This window comes from Ammospiza nelsoni, chromosome 3 (assembly GCF_027579445.1).
Source record: "Ammospiza nelsoni isolate bAmmNel1 chromosome 3, bAmmNel1.pri, whole genome shotgun sequence".
Classification (NCBI taxonomy): Eukaryota; Metazoa; Chordata; class Aves; order Passeriformes; family Passerellidae; genus Ammospiza; species Ammospiza nelsoni.
The window spans coordinates 6307728-6331031 of NC_080635.1; the positions used below are offsets into that span (position 1 = coordinate 6307728).

Sequence of the window (23304 nt, forward strand, 5' to 3'; positions counted from 1 at the left end):
CTGGCTCAAGGCTGTTCCCTGCTTTAAATTCCAACTCCTGCCTTCATCTTATGGAAAGTACCTCTTCCTAGTAACCAGGTCTGATCCAAGCAGTAAATACATTCAAAATCAAGGTTTGCCATCTATGCAGTCATTGCTCTAGAAGCTGCCTATAAAATGCAGGGTTTTCTGTTTTCTCAAGGCAGTCGTGCTTTGTCCTGTTCTCTGCCTTGTGTTTGTGCTAGGGAAGTTTCTTGTGAAGTTCCTGTGCAGAAAGCTTGCTGGGGCTGATTGCAAGGACTTCCTAGCACTGCTTTAACCCAGCCAGTTAAAATCCAGCCTGGTCTGGTCTTAGAGGTTCAGCACCTCCAAGGACATTCCCAAGGCTTGCTGGGACAGAGTGCAGCAGCTGGTGTCAGATAGGTTTGAGAGTCTCTTGGATATCAAGAGACTGTGGCCATAGTGAGCAGTGTCCATCTGCTCCACCTCTGCCTCGCCCATCCCATCTCCTGCTGCTGCCCTGGAGGGTTTTGTCAATGGTAGTTGGGATGTAGCCACTGCTTGGGGATGACTGAGTGGGATGGACAAGGCCAGATGGGGCTGGCTGGCTCTGGGACCAAAGCCATTGCTCAGCATCTGATTTCAGGGGTGGCTGCTGGGCTGCCAGAGATGGGGCAAAAACTGAGGCCAGGCCACTCTGCTGCCTGGGGCTGGAGTGCTCAGAGTGTCAGAGCCCCAGGAGGGGCTGAGCTTTCTCTGTGTGGCCTGGCAGGATGCTGCAGCTGTCTGTGCTCCCCTGGCAGGCGGTGCTTTGCTGCAGAATGGGCAGATGACAGCAGAGATTCAGGAAGAAGTGGCCTTGACCAGCCTGGGCAGCAGCTCTGGGGCCAGCAAGCGCCACAGCGCCACGGACAAGATGCACTTTCCACGTTCCAACCTGCAGACAATCACAACCCTGGGTATGGTGGGCCACCCTGGCCGTGTCCCCACTCCGGCAGGACACCTGTGGCTGAAACCCCAGCGTGTCCCAGCCAGAAACCAGGATGTGCTGGGTGCAGAGGGCCCTGCAGCCCCTGTAATGTCAGGCACACCTGCTGTCCTAATGCACGGCACCTTCCCCTGTGCTTCCCCACACTTGCAGGCAGGGGGGAGTTTGGTGAAGTGTTCCTGGCCAAGGCCAAAGGTGCAGAAGATGGTGAGGGCGAGGCGCTGGTGCTGGTGAAGAGCCTGCAGACGAGGGATGAGCAGCTGCAGCTGGATTTCCGGCGGGAGGCAGAGATGTTTGGGAAGCTGAACCACGCCAACGTGGTGCGGCTGCTGGGGCTGTGCCGCGAGGCTGAGCCTCACTACATGGTCCTGGAGTACGTGGACCTGGTAAGGGCCCTGCCAGCAGGGAAGCAGAGATGTGACAGCAGTGGGAGAGGGGCCTGGAGTGTGGCAATGGGCTGGCAGCACAGGGCAGCTGAGGTGTAAGGAGACCAGGCTGAGCTTAGTGCTGTTGCCAGCCTCTGGAGGAGTCTCAAGGAAAATGGGTCTCCTGCAAGACCTGGAGATGACTTTTTCCTCTGCAATCTCCTAATTTCTGGTTTATCTCCTAGACTGAGCCATACAAGCTAAGTTGTGGGAGTCCATGCTGCAGAATGGCTAAGGGCTGTGAGGAGTCTGGAGTTTGTAGGAGAGAAATAAATTTGGGACATGAAAAACCTGGAGATTTCAGGCCTGCTTGCCCTAATCTTAGCCAGTTGAGGCCCAGAAACAAGATACTGGCTTGCCCTACAAGGCAGGGACCAGGAGAACAGGCAGGAACCGTGGATGAGATCACAGATGAGGATCTGTGGGCCTGCTACATTCAGGCACTGCAGGGACCAGTGAGCCTTGCCAGTATGTGGAGGTGCCGACTCTGAATTTCTTTCTGTCTCCAGGGGGATCTGAAGCAGTTTCTGAGAATCTCCAAGAGCAAAGATGAGTCTCTGAAGCCACAGCCACTCACTACCAAACACAAGGTGACTGGGCAGCTCTGGAAGGGCTCTGGGGCTGGGGAGCCTAAGGAGGGCAGGCAGTGCTGACAGCTCTCTGGGGTCAGGTGTCTCTGTGCACACAGGTGGCCCTGGGCATGGAGCACCTCTCCAACGGCAGGTTCGTGCACCGGGATTTGGCAGCCAGGAATTGCCTGGTCAGCGCCCAGCGCCAGGTCAAGGTCTCCTCCCTGAGCCTCAGCAAGGACGTGTACAACAGGTCAGGGAGCCTGACAGGGGAATGGGAGGGGGTGAAATGGCACCAATCTCACTGCCTGCCTGTGCTGCCCCCGCAGCGAGTACTACCACTTCCGCCAGGCCTGGATCCCGCTGCGCTGGATGCCGCCTGAGGCTGTGCTGGAAGATGAGTTCTCCACTAAGTCGGATGTGTGGTCCTTTGGGGTGCTCATGTGGGAGGTCTTCACGCATGGGGAGATGCCCTACACTCCACTGGCAGATGATGAGGTGCTAGCAGGTACGTGGAGCATCCCTGGAATTGTAGGGGACAGCACAAGGTGCTTTACTTGTGGTAAAGGGGGCCAGACGGGCTGTATGATGACAGTGCTGGTCTGGCTGGGGAGGCTGTCCCAGCCTGCATGGAGAACTGCTGCTCTCCTTGCATTCCCCAGCGAGGGTCACACCCCTTGCCAATGTTTCCTTTCGTATCAGGTCTCCAGTCCGGGAAGACGAAGCTCCCGGCGCCCGAGGGCTGCCCGTCCCGCCTGGCCAAGCTGATGCAGCGCTGCTGGGCCCCCAGCCCCAAGGACCGGCCCTCCTTCAGCGAGCTTGCCACCACCCTTGGGGACAGCCCAGCCGACAGCAAAGCCTGAGCCCCCCAGCCCTTGCTGGTGAAGGATGTGGCGGGGTGGAGCGGGGTCTGTGCGTGCCCGGGGAGCCCCTGGCACTCGCACAGCCCCTCGCTGACCCCGATGCGCCAGCGAGCAGCTCAGCATCAGCAGCTGCTGGACTCAAAGCACAAGCCAGTGTACCCCAGCCCCAGCCCCCTCCCCAGTGGGTCCCAAAGACAGCCCTTGCTGCCTCCTGCCCCCTGCCTGCTCAGCCCGGTGCCCTCAGGCTGCTGGTGTGGATGGAGCAGCCGCCCCTCCCACGGCAGAGCTCGGGCATCCCTGCTCACCACATCCACCTCTGCTGGCCTGGCCCGGCCTCTGTCCATCCGTCCGTCTGTGCTAGGCATGCCTGCCTTCCCCTTGCCCATGGGGACAGGCCAGCCAACAGGAGCACAAAGTGCCTGGCATATGAAGGAGCTCACTACCTTTCCCAGTTACCCTGTGCCTTTTTTTGTACTTATGACTCTGGGCAGAGCCCCCTGTCTCCCTCTTCCAGAGCGCTGACTCCTCCCCACCATAGTATTTCTGTTACTGGAATGCAGCCTAGAGTTGGGTTAGTTTGTTTGCTTGAGTGGAGGGTACTGCAGCCAAGAAGGGTTGGGTTTTGTTGGGTTTTTACGTGCTGCTCTCAATAAAGAAGGCGCTTTTTTTTTTGTTTTGTTATGTTTTTTTGTCTCTGTAAAACGCTGCTGTCAGATAGCGGTTTTCCTCCACATGGCTCCTTGGAAGGGTTTGGGGCTCGTTCCTCAGGCATCTGTCTGCTGTGTTTAACCCCTTTGCCCCCTTCTCAGGTGAATCTGAGGTGCTGCTCCCAGCCCTGTGTGCCTTGAGGGAGCACTTGGCCTCAGCACTTGCTGTCTCTCTGAGCAGTCATGAGTTGCTCTCCAAGAGAAAATGTCCCTCTCAAGACTCCAGGCAAACCACCACTCATGGTTGTTGTGGATAGCTGGCCTTGGCCCAAATGCCCACCATAACTGGTATTTATTCACATGCCTTTTTCACATCTCTGAAGTGAAACCTGCCTAATCTTTTACTTGGTACTCTAATTAAACCTGTATTATTCAGGAAGCTTGTTTGTCTAGCCCCTCTTTGTGCTTAAGGAAGATGCTGCATACCTAAACAGGACAAGGCTTTGCATCATAATTTTGGGCAACACAGTAAAAAAAGTGACTGAAAACATCTACACAGTTCTTCTTGCAGCATTTCCAGATTCAGAGTTTTTTCTACTGAAGTAGTTAAGACACACTCTTGCAGGATGACAGAGCTTATTAAATTACAGCCCACAATTCTTTATCACTTTCTGTCACTGGCTGAAACACCACAGTGACTAAAAAAGCCACTGTGCATTCATAGATTCAGAAAAGCCAATGGGAGCAGATTTACCTTTTGCTTTCCCACTTAAAGGATTATATTTTTGATGTTGGATTTTTGTGTATGAATTCCTAACTTGTCACCCTTTTAAACAAAACCTTTTTAGGTCACCATGAAATGTTAAGGTTGCCACAAAATGCACATATTGTTTTATTCCATTTCAAATTAAACACAAGATATTTTTTTCCATTTTGTCCTTTGACATCAGGCATTCTCCCTAAGGTTGGTTGGCTGCCCCCACTTCAGGTACTGATTGGGTTTGTGCACCCGCCTCTGTGGCTGCTCCACAGCCCACGGTGGGTTGTGGGTTTGTACAGGAGATTTCCAGCTTCTTGCAGGATGCTGGCAGGGCCAGGCCTGGATGGGGACCCTGGGGGATATCCTGCTGTACATGTGGTCTGCAGCCCTCTCCTCTGAACAATGGCAGGGTCCTGGCAGTCTCCTTGGGAGAGGAAAGGCGTGCATGTGGTGCACAAGAAGCCCCAGTGCCCACAGCATGAACATGAGCCAGGCCAGCATGGGCTTGTCCCTTGGAGCCACAGTGAGGCACCAGCAGCTCCACTTGGCTGCACAGCCCTGATTTGGGGGTTATACAGACAGATCTGAGTCTGTCAGGAGCCCTGGTGGGGCTGAACTGGGGGCAGTGGGCACAGGCTGCACAAGGGACATTCATCCTGGTATTAGGGGAAATGCTTCCCCTCAAGGCTAAAAAAGGTCTGAGTCCCACAGAAGCTGTGGCATCACCGTCATCATCATCATCAGAGATGCCCAGAGATGCTGGACCAGAGGAGTCCTGAACTACCCATAGTTGGCTCTGCTTTAATCAGGGATGGACCAGGTATGTCCAGGATCCTCTTCCCATCTCTGCTACCCAGAGAGGTTATGGAGATGCTGGAGGGAGGGAAGTGCTTATTTCTTGGAATATGCTAGCTGGCCCTGAGCTCAGATTGGGTCCAGGCTTGGAAACTGGGTGCAAGCAAGTTTGCTGGCAGCTGCTCTGCCAGTTACCAAAAGTGTTTGTCCCTTTTCCAACACTTGCAGATGGAGATAATGGACTCTCCCCAAGCAAAGATCTCTTTGCAAGCTAAGCTGTGGCAGTGGCTGGATGTTGGGCCCCTCTCTAGAGGAGGACAGCAGGTCTGGTTTGCTGAACCTGGTGCTCCCTGGCATGGTAGGCTTGGCAGCAGGTGACTGCCATCCTGAGCTCTGGCTGCCTCCATGACCAGAGGGCCTGGCCACAGCGTGGGACTGGTGGCACTGTGCCTGTTGGGGACAGAGGGATCAGGATGTGCCTTTCCTTCTACTCCTTTCAGCCTCATGTCCTTCTTGTTGCTCCCCCAGTGTGTGTGCAACCCTTCTGAAGTGTGTGAGTGTTGTGGCACTGCTGCTTGTGTGCTCTCCAACTTGCCAGGGACCTGTCTCGTGCATTTGCTGTTGTTTGATGTCCTTTTGTTCCACTTCTCACATCCATTCCATTCCTGTGGACTTTCCTGTCTGCTGTCCTTTGGGCTGATTCCTGCAGCCAAGCCACTTGTGGTGGCCTAGCCAAGCAGAATCTCAGCCTTGCCATGGCTAGAGACCAGAGATGCCAAGGATTTGGGGGGTACCACCCTTGTTCTGGCATCTCACGTGGTGGGAGGGTACAGCATGGCTGCAATGAGCTGGTTCTGTGAGCAGCATCAGGACTGCGGGCTCTGCTTTGTCCCAACACATCCTGGAGGCTCCACAGCCTGCTTGCCATGCAGACAGGACCTGGTGACTACAGGGAAGCACCCAAATGGAGTCATCAAAGCTAGGACAAGCTCCAGACCCAAACAGTGCAGAATGATGGGGGTTGGGATTGTGTATTTTTGGGAGTGATGTAATGAAAAAATTCTGTATCGTTGGGGAGGGGAGAGATGTTGGCCAAAGTAATTGGAAACAGCAAGCTGAGCAAATGCAGTCCCAGCTAAAAGTGGTGGAGCAGGGCAGGCAATCAGTCCCTGCAGGAGAAGCAGAGCACCTTGGCAGTGGACAAGAGGTGGGATCCAATTGCCTCAGCCCAAGCTGAAGGAACACCTTGCAGAGGAGTGGGTGGGGGATGCAGGGCCAGAAAGAACCACATGGCTCCATCAGAGCCCAGGTCCACGCAGAGAGCCACCAGCTGTGACCAAAATGGAACATTTGCTGCACGGTGTAAGAGAGCAGCAAGCAGATGTTAGTCCCAATGAACAACTCCCAAACCAGACAGTTCCATCAGGAAGTCCCTGATGTTTTCTCTTGCCCTGAAGTTACCCAAATTCCCCCTGCACCCTTTGAGCACCCTAGTCCATGAGTGCTGTGCAGCTTGAGGAAGGGCTACCTGGTTTGCTCTGATTTCCTCTGCTGCCCTGTGGCTCTGCTGCAGCTGTGTGGAAACTCAAGGGCCTTAATTGTCCTAAGCAGCCTCACCTGGGGCTCCCCCCCCCACACACACACACACTCCTGAGCTGCATTTAAGCTCAAGCCTGTGCTTTTAGGTTTGTTTTAAGCAAGCTTGTAGGTGTTCCTGTTTTGGCCTTGCCTCTAGCCCTGTCTTCTAGGTACACGTAGTTGCTTTATTATTCAGTCAGGATTTTGGCTGTATCTCACAACCAAGTGGATGCTGGATTTACTCCATGGCTTGCCCTGTGGATGCCAACACCTTTTGCTGCTCTGCTCAGGTACTGTGGGTTTATTATACCTGTTCATGAGGACCTGCGGTCACCCCTCAGGGAGCAGCCCCATTCCCGCACCTGTCTGTTGGCCACAAAAAAAAAAACAAATTAAGAAAGGCCATAACCTAGTTTTAGTACCTCTGTTCTAGTTGTTACTGCTCATAGAAGAGATCTGACTGTTAAAAAAAGAGCAGCTAAGTGTAGTCAGCAGCAGTCAGAAAAAACAGCTGGAGTATCAATAGTAGGATGATCAGGAACAGGATGGAAACCACCACATCCCCAGCACCCTGCTGGAATATGGATGAAGAGCTGGAAAAGGATGAAGCACTTGTTGCAATGGTCTAGAGAGGATTGAAAAGGGGATGTAGAGGGCTGGGGTCACGCTGGCAGCAGGATCTGTGCTCCTGTGGAGCTGCCAGGCAGCTTGTCTGGAGGGAATTTTGGGGGAATTTTAAGAGACTTTTAAGTGTACTGTCAAGTGCTGTGCCCTAAAGCTGTGTTTAAACAGGGCTAGAAATGGGAATTTTATGATGTGGGGGTTGTAAATAAGACAATTCCTGAAGGCTGGCAACTTGCTTTAAGCTGCTTCCAGTTGTCAGTGGCTGCCGGTTTGGTAAAGGGAAGACCTGCTGGTGACTTGTGTCCTGTGGGTGATGGTGGCCTGGGGACAGGGCTTGGCTCTCCAGCATGGGCCTGGCTGCCTTGGTGGGAGATTGGCATGCCAGGAAGATGGGGCAGGCTGAAGCTCTGGGTCTGGGTGCCTTGGTGAGAGATTGGCATGCCAGGAAGCCGGGGCAGGCTGAAGCTCTGGGCCTGTTCAGAGCACAAGGACGGGCATCATCCATAGGATGAGGCTTGGGAAGGAAAGGACTGGAGCAGAAGGGATGAGCCAGGTCTCACCTTTTGCCTGTGTAGACACTCCTGCAGCTTGGGAGTAAAAGGCCTTGCAATTGGAAGGCCCAGGGAAGAGAAGGAGGAAAGGAGTGTGTAGCTCTCCCATGAGCAAGAGGAAACCAAATCCTGCTACCTGCAGTGACTGCACGCTCGTGCTGAGCAGGCAGACTGCGCTGGCTGAGGCCATCAGATCCATGTGCTCATTGTCCCCAGCCAAAGTGGTGTCCCCAGCCCGGCTGAGGGTCCTGCTGACCCTTCCCCAGCCCGGCAGGACACGGCCAGGCCTCGGTCTCACCTGTGCCAGGTGTAGTTTGTGCTCAGCTCGAGGGGAGGGTGGCCAGGGCATGTGATGGGAGGCATGTGAGTTCCAGCAGCCGTGCTGGGAGCTATAAATGGCATGTGTGCTCACTGGAGGAGCATGGCTGGCGGGAGGAGGGGGAGGCGGCGGTGGCAGGCAGGGGGGTGTTGGGGTTTGCAGTTACTCCCTTGCTCTGTAGGAGCTTGGCCCTGGGCTGTGGGGGACAGCTGTGAGGGCTGGTGCTGGGCGTGCGTGTCCTCTGAGGGATGAGGCAGATATGGAAAGGGCCCGTGCGAGCTGCTGAGCGCTCCATGGGTGCTGCAGAGCTCCAGGAGACAAAACGGGTCTGTGGCCAGACCACTGTTGCCAAAGGTGGGGCCTTGCCCTGGGTTGCAGCTCCTTTTTGTAGGACAGCGTGTGGGAGACCCCCTTTTCTCAGCTAAGAATTCTCTGTCTGTCCTCACAGCTTTGGGCTCTGGAGCTGTGCCATCCCCTCCACCTTTGGTGACCTGTGTGTAGTGCGCCTTGCACACGGTTGTCCTTTGTGGGCTGTCCCTCTGCTCTGGAGCTCCTGGGTCACACCTGCACGGAGGATGTGACCTGTGCCAGGTGCTTGGAGCATCTGACGGGCATGAGCCAGGGTGTGACAGCCCCTTGCCACCTGCACAGGTGCTCTGTCCTACCCATGGGTGGCCGCGGTGCGGATCCACAGCCTCACCCCGTGCGGGTTTGAGGAGACCTGCGGCCCATCCTCTTGCACGGGACATCTTTTTCCTGTTTGCTAGTGATCAGCCTGTGCTTCAGCAATGTGTGTTTTGGACACATCTGCTCCACTCCTGTGCCCTGCACACCCCTGGGCACCCACGTCCTCTCGGCGCCTCGGCAGCCACCGGACACAAATGGACGGGACGTTGCCCCTTGCAGGCTGTGACAACAGCCGGGCTGCGGAGCTGCCTGGAGCACCGCTGGTGGCACCGCTGGTGGCACCGCTGGGAGCCGGGCGCGGTGGCGGAGCCACTCCCGGCTGGATGGATCCCGACGATGGCGAGGCACGCAATCCTTGAGACACGTGCTGAGTCCCCTACGAGGACCGTGCCCGGAGCTGGCGGCGAGAAGGGGCCCGGGGCAGGGCTGGCACCGGGGCTGTCCCCGCTCTCGTTCGCGGTCCCCGCCCCGGTCCGAAAGCCGGTCCGAGCGCCCCGCTGTCCCGGGCGGCGAGGTCCCTTTAAGAGCCGCCCTGCGTGTTCCAACCCGGGCGTGACGCGAGCACGGTCCGACCGTATGCAAATCAAACGCCAACCGGCGGCCAATGGGCGCCGGCGCTCGGCGGCTGCCAGCCAATGGGACGGCGCCTCCCGACGGGGCGCCGTCTCGCCCCATATAAGGAGCGCCTTCGCCATAAAAGGCAACATTGTATCGCTTTATATGGGGGCGGCGCGGCGCGGCGGGGGCGGCGGCGGAGCGGGGCCGTGAGCGCGGAGCGCGGCGGGGACATGGCGGGGCCGGCCTGACCCGGCCCGACCCGACCCGCGCTCGCCGCCGCGATGTTGCCGAGCCAGGCCGGGGCCGGGAACGGCGCCGCCGCCGCGCTGGCCCGCGGCTCTGGGCTGGGCCGGTCGCCGGTGCCGCGTGGGGCGAACGGCGGCGGGGCGGCGGCGGGGGCACCCGGGGGCTGCCTGAAGCGGGAGGCGCTGTACAGCGGCAGCGAGGGCGACTCGGAGTCGGCCGAGGAGGAGGAGCTGGGCGGCGAGCGGCGCGGCGTGAAGCGTGGCCTGGCCGAAGCGGCGGCGGCGGCAGCGGCGGCGGGGCCCGCGGCGGGAGCGGCGGCGGCGGCCGCCTACAGCGGCGGCGGGGGCGGCGGGGCCGTGAGCGGCGCCAAGCCCGGGAAGAAGACGCGGGGCCGGGTGAAGATCAAGATGGAGTTCATCGACAACAAGCTGCGGCGCTACACCACCTTCAGCAAGAGGAAGACCGGCATCATGAAGAAGGTGCGGCCCCGCGACTCCGGCCGGTGCGGGGGGGCGGCACGGTCCGGCCCGGGCGGGGATGCCGGCCGGCACCCACCTGTCCGCGGCGGTCCCGGCCCGGTCCGAGCGCCGAGCAGGCCGGCGGGCCGTGCCCGGAAACGGCGGCGGCTTCCCCGTGCCGCGGGCGGGACCGGGGGGGCGGCCCGGCACCAGCCCCTTCCGGGGGGCTGCGCGGGAGCCCCCGGCGGAGCTCGGGCACGGAGCCGGGAGCGGGAGCCCCCGGGGCCGCGGCATGCCGGTGTGCTTGGCGGTCGCCAGGCGTGTGATGTGTCTCGGGAGGCCCATCCCGGTGCAGCGTCCAGACTGTGCCGACCGGTGCCCTCGGGGTCCCTCGCTGGGAGCCGCCACCAAAACACCGAGTGTTCGGTGGCACAGCTGGACTGCCCTGCCCCCGGTAGGACCGGCTGCTTCGGCCGCGGAAGGGACCGACGCCACGTCTCGGCCGGTCCAGAGTGCTGTGTGTGGTTCCTGGTGTGCAAAGACAGATTAGAAACTTGGGGGATTTTGGATGCTGCTGGCTGATCTGCGTCCCTGGTGGTGCTCATAGCATCTCCTGAACAACTGGGTAGTGCTGCATGGCAGCTCAGCTGGGCATCCTGCACACCGGGAAGGTGGGAATGGGTGTGAGGTACTGCTGGGCACATCCTGGAGGTCCGGGACCACGGGGCATGGAATGAGGCAATCCTATCTGTAGAAGCTTTTATGAGGCCACTGGGTGTGCAGTGGTGGCATGTGAAGAGTGCACTTCCTAGTGCACAGGTATTCCTCACCTGCGGCATGGTGGCCTCACTGCAGGAATGCTTGGGTGCAGCTGTGCTCAGAGGTCTGGAGCCTGAGAGGGAAATCTGGGTCGAAGCCTGGATGGGGTGTTGGTGAGGGGAATGAGGTAGCAAAAGTGTGTGCCAAGTAACATCACTGAGGGTGAGGTGAGGGAGGTATCCAGATGTGTGTGGAGGAGCCAGTGGGATTTCCAGAATGGAGACAATCCCGTGTCCCCATGTTGTCAGGCTACTGTACTGAGGGGACCACTCTACCCACGGCCTCTTGGCAGGCACATCCCCTAAGAGTGTGCTAAAGGGGATGGGAACACAGCATGGGGCAGTTCAACCTGTAGGGAGCCAGTCCTGGGTTGGTTTTAGAGGCCACAGCTCCTCTGGGGTGGCAGGGAACTGAAGCTGGTGGGAAGAGAAGGAGAGCCATTGTGGGAACATGCAGGGAGTCTTGTCCTGCACCGTGTGTTTTCCCTGTCACCTGTGACTCCCTGTTCTTCCCTTGTCCCTCTGGCAGGCCTACGAGCTCTCCACGCTGACTGGCACTCAAGTCCTGCTGCTGGTGGCCAGCGAGACGGGCCATGTGTACACGTTTGCCACACGGAAGCTGCAGCCCATGATCACCAGCGAGACGGGGAAGGCGCTGATCCAGACGTGCCTCAACTCCCCGGACTCGCCACCACGCTCGGACCCCACCACTGACCAGCGCATGAGTGCCACTGGCTTTGAGGAGACGGACCTCACCTACCAGGTGTCCGAGTCTGACAGCAGCGGGGAGACCAAGGTAATGCTGCTGGGCACCGAGGGAGGCCTGGGCTGTGCTGGGAGCCCTCATCATCCCCGTTGGGAGCTGAGGATGCGTCCCCTTTCACTGCCACTGCAGTGAGCTTGTGTTGTGTCATCCCAGGGCTGGCTGGCTCCTCGGCTGATAGTGGCGGCGATTGAGAGAGGGAGGGGAGTGGGCGGCAGGTATCCTGGTCCTGGCCCTTGCAGCATGGCTCCCCACTGGCCCAGCCCACCCCCCTGGCCAGCTTTCAGCACTGTTATCTCTCCCCAGGCGTCTCCATGCTCTCACACTCATTGATAAAAATTTGATTCTGCCTCCATGGCCTTATAAGGCCTGGTTTCCCTCACCAGAGTCCCTGGCAGGGCCCCTCACATTCCTTATAAGCTGCAGCTGTCTCTTGCTTTGGTGCTGTTTTGGAAGGGGGCAGGGAGGACATGGGGAATGGAAACATTTGGCTGGACAGACCATTTCTGCTCCCTGCCTGTTGTCCCTGCAGACGCTGGCCCCTGCCTGCCCGTGTTACTTGTGGCCTTTTGCCCAGGGTGGCCTGGCTGTGGGTGCACGGTTGGGCAGAGTCAGCTTTTCTGCTGGAAGGGCCCTGTCTTGTCCCTGGATTCCCTGGCACTGTTCCTCTGAGCTGTCCCACATCCCTGCTGCTTCCTTTGCAGGCTGGTGCTCAGATCCACAGGTGCTTGGAGATGGGAGGCAGGGAAGCTTGTGGTGCAAGACTGGGATGCCATGCTGAATTTGGGGCTCTGCCACAGCTTCCCAGGCCTGTGTGCAGTTCTGCTGGGTGCTGGGAATTAGAACAGCCCTGCTGTGCCTGTGCTGGTGTCATGGGTACCAGGCTTGCTGCAAAAGTGTTCTTCCATTGGCCTTGTGGTAGGACCTCTCAGCTGTCCCTGCTCAAGCCACATTGTTGCCGCGTAGTGGCCTCTAGACATTAAGCAGACAGCACCTGGAGACCTCTCTGCTGTAATTGCAAAGGTAGAGAGTGCAGCACTGAGACGTGCCCAGCATGTCTGGGGCTGCTGGGGTATTCAGCTGCCTGTTTCTGTGACAGCAAACAGCTTTGCTCACGGTGCTGCTGGTTACCCCCATTCCTCAGTGTCCACTGCCCCACATGTGTGCAGTGCTGCCCCAAGCAAAAGCTCAGCTGCTGCTGAGCCCTGAGAAGCATCAGCAGCCCCGGAGATCCCTGCAGGCAGAGGAGCTGTGGTGGGCCCAAGTGTGGCTGGAGTCTCTGTGCTGCAGCCCTTAACAGACCTTGAGAATGGCTCCTGCTGATGGGATCCCAGCAGCAGTCGTGGCTGTCCCAGTCTGTCATGCCTCTGGTTGCTGCTGTAAGCTGTGCCAGTCCTATCCAGCAGGCAAAGAAGCCTTCTAGCAGCAGCAATCTCTCCTTTGTGCAGCCTGTGTTTGTAAGGACTTGTGCCTCCTGGGCTTCTCCTGGATGAAAAGACAAGTCCTGTGGGCATTTCGTAATGAGACAAATTACCTGGCCTTGGCATGAGACTTGACCACATTCAATCCCTTTGTACTCTTCCTGGAAGCACTGCTAGTTGGCCCCAAGGGAACTGTGCCCTTGGGGTGCAGTTACTCTGCAGAGACCTTCTCAACACAACTTCTCTATTCTCAGTGTCTGATGCAACCCTGAAAGCTCCATCCCAGTGCCAGTGCTTAGTATGGGGTGCCTGGTGGCCACAGCCAGCATTTGATGAGAGGCTGGAGGAGCCCTATGGCCCTGTCTTCTGCTTGGCATTCTGAATAAATCCACCTCTGGCTGGCTGAGAGTTCATGTCAGAGCAAGCCCTGAGGCTGGGGACAAGGGCTGTCCTGTCTGCAGGACTGGAGGCCAGGTTGGTGGCTGGGCAGAGACCAGCTCAGTTCAGATAGACCAAGAAGTCTTCTGAGGATGAAAGGAGCCTGTGGATGGGCCATGCTGGGTGGCTGGGGCTTGCTGATGCACAAGTGGTGCACAGGCTGGGTTGCAGGTGTCTCACTGCAGGAGGTGGCAGGAGATTGGTGCCTGGACTGTCAGGTGCAGCCACATGGGATGCTCCAAAAGACACTCTGGCCTTGTGAGAACTCTGCTTCTCAGATCTCTGTATGGACAAAACCTGCTTGTGTTCAGTGCTGCAGCAGAGTGGGAAGAACGACACAGCCAGGCTGTCACCTGCAGTCAGCAGCCTGCTGATTATTTCTCTGTGCTACACCTGCAGCAGCTCTGAAATCCTCCTGCTGCGCCAGACCCAAACTCCCTGCTGTGGTGCTGGGACTGGGGCTTGCTGTACTTTTGAGAGCTGTATCCTCATGGTGATACCTCTGTCATCTTTTGCAGGCCCCAAAGGACACTGCCTGTGTGCAGTCTCCTGGGTGTGCTTGTGTGGGAAAGGATATTTTGGAAGGAGCTCAGAGGCTCTAGATTGGGCTGAGAGCATGGGGAGTAGCCCTGATCTGGTAATCTCTCTGGAATGGGAAAACGTGGGACTTCCTACATCTGGAACACAGACCAGGTGTTGGAAACCAGACTGGGATTTCCCATATTCCTCTGAGGCTTGTCCTGCTACACCTGTGTAATAATTCTGTCTTGGTGTCTGGGCCATGCTGAATGGCATTGCCTCAGGCAGTCCCTAAAAGCTGTGGAGTGGGATCATTTCTGTCCCCAAGACCCTGCTGTGGCCCAGGATGGGCATCAGCTGGCCTGGTCTGTGCCCTGTGACCCCCTCATGCTGCAAAGCAGTGGTGAGGGTCTGTGCTGCACCTCTGCTGTGTGCTGCACCTCTGCTGTGTGCTGCTTCTGCAGACACTGAGGCTTGCACTGAGCTGGAATGGATGCAGCTGGATCAGGAAGGGAAGAGCTTTCAGGGCTGCTGTCCATGGCCCCTTGGGTGATGTCTGCTGAAGTGACCCTTGACTTGTCTCATGTATGTGGCCTGGGCTTTGCAGGGTGCTGAGAAGAGCCAAGGTGCCCAGGAGATCACTGAGAGTTATGAAGAGATGACAGTGAATGTCCAATCCCAAAGTCTCTCCCAGCTCTCTTCCTGTATTGGGACCTCTTGCTGCAGCCCAATAAAGATGGGAGGAATCTGAGTCTCAACAGGGTCAGAACAGGGAGGGCAGAGATGAGCTGTGCATGATTCAAGTCTGTTGCCACATCCTCTCTCCCAGTCTCTCTTTGTTTTGTACTGAGATTTGCCCTTGTGCTTCTAGGGAGCCCTGAGAATCTCCCTGAGTAGAGAGCTGTGAACTTTCTGGGATGCCTTCTCCAGGCCTGGGAATCTGGAGTGTGACTGGGTGCTGAGTGCCCTGCCTGGCTGGGGGTTATATCTCATGGGTTACATCTCATGGGTATACTACTCTACAGCTATAGTGGGCATGAGCAACCCTGGCTTTTCCAACTGGGAGCAGCACCTGTCCTGCCCAGCTCTGCTCTGGCTTCCTAGTGGGCTGGGGAGAGCTCTGCCCTGTCACCCACATGGGGAGGGCACCCAGAGCCTCCCATGTCCCATGTGGGATGGCAGGAGTTTGTGGTTGAGCTAATGGAAAGTGCCTCTGCTGGGCTCTGCTCCGTTATCACGTGCCTCTGCTAATTTGGACTTCAGGGACCGCGGTGCCAAGGCAGAGGGGTGTTGCTCTCCTCCCTCCCTGGGCCCTGGGGCACGACTGAGTGCCTGGGATTGGATCCCCCTGTCCAAAATGGGCTGCCTTCCCTTTTTTAGCTGTTGGTTGAGCTGTGAATTCCTTGCTCCTGGCAGCTTGACAAGCTGGGAACAAGGCTTAGCACGTGGGAGAGCTGGGCCCACCAGCTGCAGTGGGAGGGGTGGGAGTGTGGCAGCCTTAACTCTTGCCAGGCGTGCTGGCAGCTGTGTCAGGGCACGGGGACAGCAGGCTGCCTGTGCTCTGTGACACGGGCTCCTGTGAAGCAGGGCATTCTCAGTGTGCTCCTGGCCAGGTGAGCGGGGCAGCAGAGGAGCCATGGGCACCCTGGGTGTTCCAAAGGGGATTTGGGGGATGGAGGGAAGTTGGGTGAGGTGTGACTGCCAGAGGCAGCAGGAGTCATGCTGGGCTTGGTTGGTTCCTGCAGATCCAAGGCACATCCAGCCACATGCTTTGTGGCTGTGGAAACCAAAGTGTTGCTGCAGCTTGGCACACCCATTCCACCCTCGTGGAATTCCACCCTTGTTCCCACACCTGGGATGCCAGTGTTGGCCTGGTCTCTCAGGCCAGTGTGGACCCAGCACAGAGCCCTTTCCTGGTGCTCAGCTCCTCTGGCAGTGCTGTCCTCTGACACTCCTTGCAGGACCGTGCTGGCTGCAGTGAACACTGGGGGGTCCTTTGGAAGCATTTGCCTCACGCCCATCTCCTGCCAGTGGGTTGGCACATAGGTACTTCCTGCAGTCATGTTCTCCTGGCCTCTGCTTTAGGAGATGTGTGGAGGCATTCCCCAGCGCCTGCCAAAGCTGCTCTCAGGGCTGGGTTAGGGCCTCCCAGGTTTGCCTTTAGTCACCTCTCCCCTGTCGCTTCCAGCGTACAGCTGCTTTTAAGAGCCGGTTCTCCGCGTGTTTCCTGCCTTAAGGGAAGTGGTGTGTGTTCCTGACAGGAGACTCTATGCCTTTATATTTGTCGCTGCAAGGGCTGCTTTTGCCTGGTGTGTGCCAAAAAGAGGCTATTCTCTTCTTAGACATTTTGGGGACTCCTGGGGACTGGAACGGTTGCTTTGTCCCCTGGTGTGTTGTAGGGAGGGCTCTCAGGGGACCTCTGTGGCCCTGGGCCAGCATCTACAGTTTATGTGGAGCTCTCTCCAGCTCTCCTCATGTTTGTGCAAGCAGCTCTTCTCTGCTCCCCTGGCTCTGCTCCATGTGCTGGCAGCAGGCTGTGGGGGGTATGGTTTGGAAAGGGGATGATGCAACCTGCAGAACCTGGTTTGGTCTCAGGGGCTGGTGCGAGCTGTCACAATGTCTCCCTTTGCAGGATGCCCTGAAACCCGCGTTCACTGTCACCAACCTGCCGGGAACAACGTCCATCCAGACAGCCCCGACCACCTCGACCTCCATGCAGGTCAGCAGTGGCCCGTCATTCCCCATCACCAATTACCTGGCGCCAGTGTCTGCCAGCATCAGCCCCAATGCCGTCACCAGTGCCAACGGGACAGTGCTGAAGACTACTGGAGCCAGTGCAGTGACGTCTGGGGGCCTCATGCCGATACCCACTGGCTTCACCCTCATGTCAGGTCAGTGCCTTAGGGACTGAGGGCTGTGTTCATCCATCTCTGCACCTGGAGTGTGTTGCTGTTCTCTCCTAGTGGCAGCAGGGAAGCAGAGTGGTTGCTGCTGTAAGGTGAGCCTGGCTGTGTATCCATACTCAAACCCAGTGGCTGGAGAAGGGTCATGTAGTGAGTGTTTCTTTAGAGAGCTGCCTGCTGGCCTTGCTGCTGGGAGGTGGTAGGGAGCTGGGACCCCAGGGCAGCACCAGGAAGCCTGGAGGGAGTGAAAAGAGCTGGTGATGATGAAGCCTTTCTTTCTCCCTCCTCTCAGCAGGTGCTTCCCTTTCTCTGGGGACCCCTGCCATTTCTCTCACTCACTCACAGCTGCACTCCCTGGCTCTTTGCAGCCAGCAGGGCCAGCTGGTCATGGGTACAGCAGGCACAGCAGACAGTCTTCCACATCCCTGCCAGAGCTAGAGGGCATATTGTATCGCTGACAGGTCAGCACTCGCTTCTCCTCCTGTTCTTGCTAGAGATGGGGGAATGGAGGTGTCTCTGGGTCTGGCCACAGAGCTGACCCCTGACTGTGGGAGCTCAGAGGAGGCAGAGCACAGGGAGCCCTGGCTGGGAAGACAGGGCAGAAAATGCTTGACATAAGCAGGAGCGGCATCCTGGGGGATGCAGACCAAGGCAAGCAGCAGATTTTCAGTCTCATGCCCCAGGGCTTGGCCTGTGACTACCAAAGGCAGGAGAGGCAGGTCCCTAGTGCAGCTGGGCTGAGGATGCTGGAGGGGTACTACAGGAGCTGAGGTGCCCAGTGGTTGTTTGAGTGCTGGCATTTGGCTCTGAGCAGCTGCCCTTGCTTCTGTGTTTGTATCTGCAGTCAGCCCCTGAATCATAGTGCAGAGGATAGGGTAGGGCAGACCCAGAGCAGAGTAATGGTGCTGCTCTGCTATCTTGTGTGCACTGTCCTTTGTAGGAATTTCTTCTTGTTCTGAGTTAAGGCTGTCCAGGTGTTTGTTCTTGGGCTGGGCCTGTTCCTGGATGGAGTTTCAGAGTGGGACTGAGCTTTCTGTGGTGGCATCCATCATTGAGGAGCAATGCTGAGTGACACAGTATTTCTCATGTCCTGCCTGTTTGTGCCTAAGTCCATGATTCTGCTAACTCCTGTGCTTTCTTGGAATGCTTAAGGCTCCTGGGGGCCTGGGCAGACAGCAGACTCCCATTCAAAGGAACTGGATTTCCCTTGTGATCTGGAGGAGGAGAATTAACTGATGTGTGTCTCTGGGGTGTGATGTGTGGGGAAATGCCCAGTCTGAGCAAGCTGGCCAGTGATTCTTGCTCTCTGGCATCCCTTGCTCTTCCCTCTGGAGGCAGGACCTCAGTCTTAGGAGACCTTGCTGTGCCAAGCTGTGTTTCTGGATCTGCAGTGCTTTGCAGGGAGTGGTCTGGGGCAGAGGCTGTGTGGCTCTGGGATGCACACCATGAGACCAGCTGTTCTCTAATCCCTCTGTAGGGCACTGTAATGCTCTTAAGGTCACAAGAGGGGTGAGAGCTGCACCCTGAGTGCCCTGTGGAGGATGGAGCTGGGCTCCAGAGTGTGAAGGCAGCAGAGCCCAGCTGGTGTGGGCATTTGGGCTCTTGTGGTTCCACTTTTTGCAGCAAGGTGATCCTTGCAGAACTGGCTCCTCTGGGGAGGAGAGGCTAGGCCGTCTCCTCCCAACATCTGTTCTGTGTCTTGGTGGAACCAGGAATGGCAAGGAGGATCCCAGATGTTCTTGAATCACAGCTGGGAATTGGGCAAAAGCTGTTGTGGCCTTGTCTTCACTCTTGGAGCTTTGTAGGCCAGTTAACCCCTTCTTGGCCCACATGCCAGGAAAGAGCAGGTTTTGGTCTCTGGTTTCTGCCACACACTGCTGCTGTGTAGCCTCCTCCGGTACAGCACAGAGTGGTGCTGTGGAGCTGTGAGCAGCCAGAGAAGGACTGGGGGGCTTTCACGTGGCCCAGAGTGCCTGAATCCCTGTGGAGCCACGGGCTGACAGGCTCCTCTCTCTCCCCAGGTGGTACCATGGCGCAGCAGGTTCCAGTCCAGGCAATCCAGGTGCACCAGGCCCCGCAGCAAACGTCTCCCTCTAGTGACAGCAGCACTGACCTTACCCAGACCTCTTCCAGTGGAACAGGTACCGATAACCACCTTCTGTTTGCCTTCCTCACCACTGCTGGAAACACCTCACACCAACCAGCCTCACGCCTGCTCCCTGGCCAGTTTCCTTCTTCAGGCCAGCTCTATCCAAGGCTGACAGTTTCCCAGGTGTATGGATCCCTGTTGCCAGCTGCTGTGCTACACTGTATCCTATGTAGGCATAGGGGACCTTACAGGGGATTTCAGAGCCTCTCCAGATACATCATCTGCCCTCACTTGCAGCCTGGAGCTGGGAACAGGTTGCTGAGTTCTCAGGGGGTTTCTTAGTGAGCCAGCATTGCCTTTAGCACAAGGCATTGTCTTACATCTGCTTGAGACTTTTACTGTCTATGCAGAAGGCATCTCTTTGTCAGCAGAATCTGAGTTCAGGTGCCTGGATGCAGGCTGAATCTAGTTCAACAGCTCTATTAAAGTTTCATCTGGGAATTGAGACACAAGTTGAATTTAGTCCTGGGATGTTTGGCCACTGTGTTTTCCTGCCCCTTCATACTCATGAAAGGAGAAGTTTGAGCTCTGCTTGATCTCTGGGGTGGCAGACAGAGCTGGCTGTCTCCATGAGCTGTGCCCCAGCAGGTGGCTGGGGTGGTGCTGAGCAGGCAGGTGAGCGTGGCAGGTTCCTTTTTGTGCTCACATGTGCTGTGTCCCGCTGGCAGTGACCCTCCCAGCGACCATCATGACGTCGTCGGTGCCAACCACGGTGGGCGGCCACATGATGTACCCCAGCCCGCACGCGGTGATGTACGCGCCCACCTCGGGCCTGGCCGACGGCGGGCTCGCCGTGCTCAACGCTTTCCCGCAGGCGCCCTCCGCCATGCAGGTGTCCCACGGACAGGTCCAGGATCAGGGTAAGGCAGCTCCCTGAGAGGACACTGACACCCTGGTTTTTCTCATCCCATGTGTATTTATGCTGTATCACAAAGGGTTTTCTTCCCAGCAGTGCTGGTGGCCGCACAAAGGCCTGGCAAGGGTGATGCTTGATGTGTGTTTTTAGGTCTTGCCGTTCTCTTGTGCAAAGGATTGCACGAGCTGTTGATGGGTAAAAAGGAGGGTGAGGGTTTCTGGGATGGGCAGGCAGCACAGGGAGCCAGGAGGGTCTGGAGAGGGGGGCAAAGTAGCATGAAGCCACAGGCAAGACTTGGATTCAGGCCTTGTGCCTGCTTCTCCCAGCCACATTCACTAGTTTTCCAAATGCTTTCTTCTGGAATGTCTCCATGTGTGCAGATAGGCAGCTTTGTCATTGAGTAACTCCATACAGCTCAGATAAAGGATCCATGGGGGAACCCTTCTTAGGGGACAGTGTCATTTGTGCTTCTCTCTGTGGCAGGTGGCGTCCCCCAAGTGTTCCTGACAGCCCCATCAGGCACGGTTCAGATCCCAGTCTCAGCTGTCCAGCTTCACCAGGTAGGCACAGAGTAGTACTTGCAGGTGTGTGCAGGGCTTATTCTTGCTCTTCTGCCTGCACATCCTTTGTGTGTCTGGCCAGACCTGGCTGGGTAGGATCAGTGCTCAGGTTTGGGAATGTGCTCTGTGCTACCCACCCTTGGGTGAGGGAGTCTCATCCTCCTTGAATGGGTGCCCGGGAAGGACAGTGCCCCCTGGCTGCTGGCACACACGGTCTCAGGGCGTGCTGTCCCCCAGTGGTTCCTCCTCCCTTCTCTCTCTAGATGGCTGTCATCGGGCAGCAGAGCAGCAGTGGCAGCAGCCTGACGGAGCTGCAGGTGGTCAACTTGGACACCTCACACAGCGTCAAGAGTGACTGAGAGGCCTCTGCTGCCGGCCTTCTGTTTTCTGGCTTGTCATGCCAGTGTCGGGGCTGGCAGCAACTCCTTCTCGTACAGACTGCACCAGTTATTTATTGTTGCCTTTTCACGTTTCCTTCATCCACACATGCACACACACACACGCACTCACCCACCCCCACACACACAGGCATGCGCGTGGGGCTGCAGGAGCCACCCTGGGTGGAGCCGTGCTGGGGCCGCGCAGGGCTTGGGGCATTTGGATGCTGCAATAGCTGTGCTTGTCTCACGCCAGCCAAAGAAATTTGTCTTTTGAGGGAGGATCGCTCTGCACTGTAAATAAATGCAGGCCATTCCCAGCTGGAGGCTCTGGCTCCTTCTGGGTGCTCTGAGTCACCTTGCCCATGAGTATTTACTCTGCGTGGGGCTCAGCTTTAGACCCGGAGCCGTGGTGCAGGTGCAGCTTGGAGCAGCAGAGTGGGTTGTGGCTGTGCTGCTGGCCTCAGCAATGTGCCTTTGTGGGGGTGACAGGTCCTGGCCACAGCAACTCACCCTGGGCTCCGGACAGGAGACAAGGGCCAGCTTGCATGTGCATCTCTGGGCCTGCATGCCCTCTCCCCAGAGGGCAGGACGCAGCTGATGGCACGTGGCCCTGTCCTCCTCGTATGCACTACAGTGAGCCCTCTGCCCTCAGTGCCTCCTCGCTGGGCTGCCTGGCACATTTACAGCCTGACTGGCCCTGCCCTGGCGGCTGCCCTTGCACAGGTGAGGTGGTGAGAGAGATGCCCAGGAACACAAAGATGCCCTGGAGGGGCCTCAGGGGCCCTGTGCTCTGCTCAGCCCCGCACTCTCAGCCCTTGCACTGCTTCCGGACTCCATACACCCAGGGGAACGTGGCTGGGTCTGTCCTACATCCCCCTGCAGCTCCAGCCAGCGCTTTCTAAATTTCTGTATCTGATGCAAGGTGGAAAAACAACTCAAATGTCAAAGGGAAGAGCCCGTGGGGCACTGAGCTGCTGGGCAGGTGGCAGGCTCTTCCTCTGAGCACCAGGGTGACCTGCAGGCCATCCTGGGCTGTGGGGGAGCAGCTGTGATGCCTGTATAGAGGCTCAGCAAGGCTGGGGGAGAAGGGCTGGGGCATGCTTGGTCCTGCATGGGAATTGCTGTGAATGGCTCTGCTACCTAGCCCTGTCCCTGGAGGGAGAGTGAGCAAGTGAGAGAAGCTGCTGAACCCTTAGGGGAAGAAGCAGCTACTGTAACTTTTTTTTTTTTTTTTTTTAAGTTAAAAGACAAAAGAAGCCTTGGAGAGAAAAAAAAAAAAAAAGAAAAAAAGAAAATTACTTTATTTTTCTAAGTGTTAAACTCAGTATTTATGTAATTCTTTAAGGAATAAAAGTTTGGCTCCTGTACAGTTTTAATGGGGTTTGTACCAGGGGGATGGGAGAGGGGTGGGTGGGTGGGCACGGAGGCAGGAAAGGGGCCTTGCTTTTGAGTTTGTATTGTAACCTTGGACATGTTCCCTCAGCATTAGCGTTTAAGCTGCACTCTCCATCCACCAGCATGTGCCAGGGATCAAGCTGAACCGAGTGGGATGCTTGTTTCCTACTTAACTGTAACGAGGACTTCCTACCCATACTTTTGGGCTTAATGGGCAGAAGTCAAGTGAAGACCAGCAGTGGTCTCTGGAAGTGGTAAACCCTTTCCTCAGAAGCAGGCAGTTTGCAGTGTGCCCCGGAGCCAGAGGTGGGCTGGGTTTTCTGCTGACCACCCTGTTCACTTCTGGTCCAGGGACCTACAGCTGTTCTGTCACTGTCACTGCTCTTGTCACGGAGCAGTGGTGCCTGTGACTGCCTAAGGGCCATGGGTGTCCCCAGTCCTCCCTGTGGTGAGTGACCAGCAGTGGCTAATCCCTGTTCTCCCTGCTTGCTGTGCAGGCAGCATCTCCTGAACTCCTGGGTGACAATCTGGGCTGTACTTCCCCCTCTGCAGCTATTCTGCAGTGCACAGATGGGGACAGGTCTCCTCCAAGCTCCCTGGGCAAAGAATTCCCACAAGAGCCTTTCAGCCTTTGATCTGTTAGCAGCCTGGGAAGGGCTCGTGGGGAGTGGAGTGGCCCATCTGGTGAGGGTGATGTTGCATGCTGCCCCCCCTTAGAATTCTTGCTCTGAGAGTGATGCAAACCCTGCAGCTCAGAGCATGTGGGAGTGCTGAGCCATGTCCCATGGCTCAGTGTAGGAAAACTGCTCCGTGATGCTTCCAAAACCACATAGATACCTAGGAGTTCATCCAGGGAGAAGTGTGGGATCAGAGTTTGCATTGTCCTTTGCCCCAGCACATCACTGTGGCCTGGCTTTGCTCTGCTTTGCTTCTGCTGGCACTATGGAGCAGAGCTGTTGGGCCAGAAGGGCAGGAGAGCCCCTGCTGCTACAGGGTGTGTGACTGCATCCCCTCCCTGGCTCCCCAAAGGCAACTGCTGGTTAAACGCTAATGGT

General features: G+C 57.2%; 2 protein-coding genes across 4 annotated transcripts in view; both read left to right on the forward strand.

Moving 5' to 3' along the window:
* The window catches only part of PTK7 (protein tyrosine kinase 7 (inactive)), a 34749-nt gene extending 30908 nt beyond the window's left edge, over positions 1–3841 (forward strand). Inside the window, exons 15-20 of one of the 2 annotated variants that reach the window (XM_059468055.1) lie at positions 783–938; positions 1121–1353; positions 1902–1982; positions 2063–2214; positions 2291–2469; positions 2664–3841. In XM_059468055.1, the coding sequence (XP_059324038.1) occupies positions 783–938; positions 1121–1353; positions 1902–1982; positions 2063–2214; positions 2291–2469; positions 2664–2824 (962 nt within the window). In that variant the 3' untranslated portion in view covers positions 2825–3841. The remainder of the gene's footprint in view (positions 1–782; positions 939–1120; positions 1354–1901; positions 1983–2062; positions 2215–2290; positions 2470–2663) is intronic. The other variant, XM_059468053.1, reaches the window with a different exon arrangement.
* Positions 3842–6733: 2892 nt separating this feature from the next.
* SRF (serum response factor) lies at positions 6734–22149 on the forward strand. 2 transcript variants are annotated; one of them, XM_059467621.1, is made up of 7 exons: positions 6734–6894; positions 11395–11661; positions 16639–16897; positions 18931–19050; positions 19727–19918; positions 20398–20474; positions 20738–22149. In XM_059467621.1, exons 1-7 carry the CDS (start codon positions 6850–6852, stop codon positions 20831–20833), a joined length of 1056 nt encoding a protein of 351 aa, XP_059323604.1. In that variant the 5' UTR covers positions 6734–6849; the 3' UTR covers positions 20834–22149. The 2 variants fall into 2 exon arrangements, with proteins under 2 accessions (XP_059323604.1, XP_059323603.1); XM_059467620.1 differs by lacking the exon at positions 6734–6894 and adding an exon at positions 9625–10068.
* The last annotated feature ends 1155 nt before the right edge of the window (positions 22150–23304 follow it).